This window comes from Phaseolus vulgaris, chromosome 2, assembly GCF_000499845.2.
Source record: "Phaseolus vulgaris cultivar G19833 chromosome 2, P. vulgaris v2.0, whole genome shotgun sequence".
Lineage (NCBI taxonomy): Eukaryota > Viridiplantae > Streptophyta > Magnoliopsida > Fabales > Fabaceae > Phaseolus > Phaseolus vulgaris.
This window is the reverse complement of record NC_023758.2, coordinates 8,319,179-8,325,178: the sequence shown is the minus strand read 5'-3', so window position 1 is coordinate 8,325,178 and position 6,000 is coordinate 8,319,179. Positions and strand designations below refer to the sequence as shown.

General features: G+C 32.5%; 1 protein-coding gene across 2 annotated transcripts; it reads left to right on the top strand.

Moving 5' to 3' along the window:
- Positions 1-2,708: 2,708 nt before the first annotated feature.
- On the top strand, positions 2,709-3,593 carry LOC137810580 (thioredoxin H2-like). Of its 2 annotated transcripts, none has more exons than XM_068611931.1 (3): positions 2,709-2,908; positions 3,049-3,126; positions 3,223-3,593. In XM_068611931.1, exons 1-3 carry the CDS (start codon positions 2,780-2,782, stop codon positions 3,352-3,354), a joined length of 339 nt encoding a protein of 112 aa, XP_068468032.1. In that variant the 5' UTR covers positions 2,709-2,779; the 3' UTR covers positions 3,355-3,593. The 2 variants fall into 2 exon arrangements, with proteins under 2 accessions (XP_068468032.1, XP_068468029.1); XM_068611928.1 differs by having other exon boundaries at positions 2,713-2,908; positions 3,004-3,126.
- Positions 3,594-6,000: the final 2,407 nt, after the last annotated feature.

Here is a 6,000-nt window from a genome sequence, read left to right as displayed (position 1 = left end):
TTATAAATCAAACCGCTTGATTTACGAATGCGGCTATTTGTATAGCCGCACAGCCGCACTTGTAAATCAAAACGTTTTGATTTACGAATGCGGTTTTACCTTTAGCCGCATTCGTAAATCCGTTTTTATCCTAAATTTTGAAGCGCGCCACACACAATTTCATACTTTCTTTCTCGTCTTTGCCTTCGTTTCACGTTCGCACTCTGAGTTCGTCTCCTTCTGCTGCATCTGCATTCCATTTGTGTCAATGTAAGTTTCTTGAGCTCTCTTTCTTCCTCTTCATCTTCACAAATATATGCATAGATGTTTTCGTTTTTCCTATATATATATATATGTTTCTTTCCTTGCATTGGTGGTCTCGAAGCACTGTTCCGTTGGTTGGCATTCGTTTTTCTTACATTGTTTGGTTTCTTGCATTGCTCAGTACTCTTTCATTGTCTTTGTGGGTTCTTGTGGATTTTTTGGTTTGCTTCGTCGCTGCTTCCCTGTCCGCCGCCGCTTCTGCTGTCGCCACCGTTGTTGGCGCTCCCGTGACTCTTCATCAACGTTGCCTTCACACAAGATTGACAATGTTTTAAAATTTTTAAATTGTTTTTTTAATGATTTGGCATATACAAGTGCGGCTAAAACAAATAGTCGCACTTGTAAATGGTATTTATAAATGCGGCTATATAACCGCATTTGTATTTCTTGATTTACAAGTGCGTGTTGATCAAATGCGGCTATAAAGCAGCATTTATAAATTCGAAATAGCCGCACTTGTTTTATGTTTCTGCACCAGTGAATCTATTCAACATTTATTTTTTGAATGTTCTATACTTTGCGTATTTGGAGTTGGGTTCGGCAGATCTTTCTTACTTCCCATTTCTCTAATAAGGATAATCTTCTTTCTTTTATTAAGAATGATGGTAGTCCTTTGGTTAAATTGATTAAGCTTGTTGTGTTAACTTTTTCTATTTGGATGATATGGCGTATGAGGAATTATGCTAGATTTCAGGATAAAATTGGGGTTTCTAAGGCTATTTTGATAATTAAAGATTTAACTTGTCTAATGGGAAATTCGTCTAAAGCTTCAATGAAGAATGATATATTGGATTTAAAAGTGATTAAGTTTTTTGGTATTAATACTTGTAGTGGTAAAGTCCTCTTCCTGTTAGATGGGAGTTTCCTTTACCAGGCTAGGTTAAAATTAACAATGATGGGGTTGCTACGGGGTATCCTGGTCTTGCTACTTGTGCAGTTATTTTTCTTGGGATTATGGGAGAACTTATTGGTGTTTTCTCTACGTTTCTTGAAGTTCAGACTGCTATGGTTGTTGAGTTTTATGGAGTTATACATGCTATAGAGGAAGCCCAAAAGATGGGGTTTACTAATGTCTAGCTTGAATGTGATTCTGCCTTGGTTTTTGTAGTGTTTACTACTAGGACTAATGTTCCGTGGATGCTTCGTAATCGATGGAATACTTGTCTTAATTACTATGGTAAAATCAGGTTTAGGGTTACTCATATTTTTCGTGAAGGAAATGCGTGCGCGGATAAGTTAGCTAATTTAGGATTTATTCATAGAGAATCATTTCATTGGTATAATAGACTTACATCTAATTTGTTCTTAGAATTCTTTATGAATAAATATAGTCTACCTATGTATCATTTTTGTTAACATATGAGTTTTGATCAAGTTCCCCCGTATTTTTGTATTTTTTTAATTTTTTTTATTAATATTTTTTTCATATGATGGCATATGATTGTTATTACTTGAGATCTCAGCCTAGATGAGATGTCAAGTTGCATAGTAATGCTTAACAAGAAAACTTTTATAAAAAATAATAAAAAGAAAAATAGGATATGAAGTATAGAGCTTAGATAACAACTCAAATTGTCATAGTTTTATCGAAAAACAAATCTCAAACTTTAACACACCTTACCCGACAAAGACGTGGACAAATGTTTCTCTTTAAAATCCTCTTTTAGGTTTGTTGAAAAACAACAGAAAATTATTCTATACTCAAATTAATAAGAGTTTTGAGATATATAAAAATATTAAGTGAATAAACAAAATTAATAAATACTCCTTAATAAATAATATATTATAATCTTTTAATCTATGTTAATATTCAATAATATAGTAGTGAAATATATTAATCCGTTGTAATAAAAATCAGTTTTCAAATAAAAAATTTATTTGAATTTACAAGTGGTTTTACCTGAATTTACAAAAACAAGTAAAATTATTTATTATTTTACGGTACATATAAACAGAAAAAAGAGAGGAGATTTTCAAAATTTGAAACTTAAATGCTAGTGATTATTTATTTAACACATTCTTTTAAATATTAAATTATGTTTTAATTGATTAAAAGTTTGTAAACTCAAATATATTTATTGAATCCCTTTCATAATTTTTAACAATTATTAACACAGAATTGTATGGGATGATATATTAACTTGAATTGACAAAAGTAACAAGAAGAAATTGATGTGCTTGATTATAGTGATTTGGATTTGAAAGATTAGTATCTAAGTTCACTAAGACATCCATGATTGAAACATTGCCCAAACCTTAAAATGTGTTCTATTCTTCGAACCCAACACATGTGGTAAATGTCCATTAAAGTACTCACTAGCATGGCAGTTAGCAAAGAATCATATTCGTTTTCAAAGGTGATTAATTCTTTGTACTTTTCTGGTCCTATAAATGAGGCTTTCCTTAATGCTTTCACTCATCCAAACAAGTAAGAAGCAAAATCTCTTCTAACTAGACTGTTTGGTGTTTTGTTAAGATGGGTGGCAACTTATCGAGCATGGAGAATGCTCATGTATCATCCAACTCATCCTCCCACATTCTCACCTTCCATTCTACTGCTAAATGGAAGGCTCATTTTGATGCCTCCAAACAAATTAACAAGTTGGTATGTATGTTATTACAGCTACAGTTCCTAATTCTTTTTTATTCTCAGCTTTCAGAATCACCATCCCATTCTTTTCTTACCGTTTTTGCTTAAAGATGGTGATCGATTTCACTGCTACATGGTGTGGACCTTGCAAACAGATGGACCCAGTTATCCAAGACTTTGCTGCAAAGTACACCAACGTGGAATTCATCAAGATTGATGTGGATGAGTTGATGGTATTCATATTTTTTTTTCTTTCACTATTACTTGCATATATACAATGCATCATTATTTTTGTTCAGTGGATCATCTCAACATTGATATGCAAACAGGGGGTCTCTGAAGAGTTCCAGGTGCAGGCAATGCCAACGTTCATATTGATGAAGAAAGGGAAAGTTGTTGATAAGGTGTTGGGAGCTAAAAAGGAAAAGCTACAAAAGCTTATTGAGAAGCATCTAAACTGAGTGTGTGGATCATTCATGGCTATTGACCTGTAAAGAGGAATAAAGACAAATTCTTCACTATCAACTGCCATACCCCATTACCATGTAAAATGGACTCATGTGTGTTTAGCATTTATGTGTCAACTTTTTAGTGTTTCATCATAAATCTTTAAACTCAGAAATTATTTATGTAACCAAAATGCGCAAAATTTGTCCATTGGGTTTTTGAGAGACTTTAATGGCAGATCAGCCTATGCTAATTAATGTGTCTTTTACTTAGTTTAAATGCTTAAGTTTTTTTTTTCAGATCAATTTTTAAGTTTCAAACTTTTTAAATTTTTTTTAACTCCTTTTAAAATATTATATTATTAATTATTAATATATTGAGTTTTGAGTCCTAATATATTGACAGTAACACATATTAGACGCTGCAAATGTGGCAATGACGTGACACAGGTTTAAAATAGGGTAGTAACTTGCAGTGAGGCACGAGCTTTAAAATAGGGTAAAAAGAATATATTACAAAGGTTCTTTGTAACAGCCGATGTAATATATTGTTTTTTTTACTCAGAACATATTACATCAGTTAAACCATCTAACCGGTTTAATATATGGCTCATATTCAAAAGCTTTTAGAATTTTTTTCATGAAAAGTGGGTGGCCGTAAACGTCACATAAGTAACCACTCACGAAAACACGGGTAACCAATTTTGCGTGTGCTAGTATATGTGGAGGAACTTGTGGCTGAGTCATCGATTTTGATAGGGGGTGTCCAGTTCTGCCATGGGTGTAATATAGAACCCATATTACACTTGTTCAACCATCTAACCGGTGTAATATATGGCCCTTATTAAAAAAGAATTTTGATTTTTTTTTTCATGAAAAGTGGGTGACCATGAACGTCACATAAGTAACTACTTACAAACACACGGGTAACCAATTTTACGTGTGTTTTTTTTTTTTTTTTTTTTTTTTTGATCAGCACCAATTTTACGTGTGTAAAAACCTGTGGTTGGATAACCAGTTCTAGTAGGGTGGTTGTAATATATGGCCCATATTACACCGGTTAAGTCTTCTAACCAGTATAATATATGACCCATATTACACCGGTTAAGCCATCTAACAGGTGTAATATATGTGATCCCCGTTACTTCTTTCTCCCTCTCTCTAAAGAGGTCGCTGCTTTTGTCTCCCTTTTGTTTGACATTCCATTTCGTTCGAAACTCTCTCGCTTCCAGTTCCGCATCCGCACTCAAACGTTAAACTCTTACACTTTTACAAAAACTGTCATATCACTCCCATCAGAATTACAAAAAACCTCACTGCCACATCCTTACCCAATGTCACGTCTGCAATATCAAGTCTGTGTTAATTGACAGAAAATGTTAAAAATAACATTTTCGAAATGTTTCACATCAACAAGAATACATCATCTCCTTGACAAAAGGTATCATGTCACCGAAGTCATATAACTCAACAGTAAAAAAAATAATAAATAAAAAAATTTAAAATAAAAAATTACAGAAAAATGTAATATAAAAAAAATATGTCTCGTATAATGAATAGAACTAGCAGGATCCAATCTGACACCTAATCAAATGAATTGTAATATTTTGTATGTTGTAATGAAGTACCTTTTAATACTTTTGTTTTTAAGAATTCAATACTAGTCTTCACACTTTTAGAGTTGTTGATATCTGTAACAGCGTAAATAAAAAAAAGTGCAGAGAAGCCCTTCCACCACCATGTGTCTTTTTTCTCTCTTTTTTCACTCTCTCCATATTCTTTTTCTTCCTTCTCTTCATCTATTTTAAAATCTGATCGCACCATGTTATAATTGAGAAGTTAATGAACATTTCTACCGATCAGATTTTCAAACAGAGCAAGTTCATTTTTCTCTAAAGATCATTTGTTCTCTGTGTTTTCCTTAGGATTTAATCATCAATATTGGTGGTGTTAATTGAGAAGAGTAATCCTCTCAATTTATTATACTATATACTGAATTTTTGTTCTCTTTGGATAACTTGCATTAGGCCCTTAAATTTCGAAGTTTATCCAGACTGGGAGGATAAAATTCTAGAAAATGCTTGGAAAACAAGCAATTAAGGTAAGAAAAACTAAATTTAATTTTTAATAGCATCCTAGGCTAGAAGATCTTGATGTGGAGGGGACGTGGTCTCAGTATTCAATTTTTCTTGTAGAGATGTTGTGTGTTTATATATTGTGTTGTTTGTTTATATATTATTTAAACTTGTAGAAATATTAGATTTTGATGGTTTAGTATTTAAGTGTTGTTGTTTTTATGTTAAATAGGATTTTGAACATTGTGGATTGTATTTTGAATAATATTGCATGATGAAAATGGTATGAAATTCAATTCATACATTTGGGATCATATATGGGTTGATGTTTGTTGCGTATTAAGTATTGATTCCTATGTGGTAATATAGATCTCCGAACTTCACTTATTATCTAAGTCACATAGACTAAGATATTAGATGGTGAGAAGCTAATGGGGGAGTTCATGCACACCGTGACATATAAGATGCATGACTTTGGTTGTATTGTACTTATCCTGGTCCTTTCTATTGGATTCGCTGATAATCTTTATATTAAGTGTTAGTCTCTGGTAGGACTTACTTAATACGGGTCTTCCAAAAAGCGTCT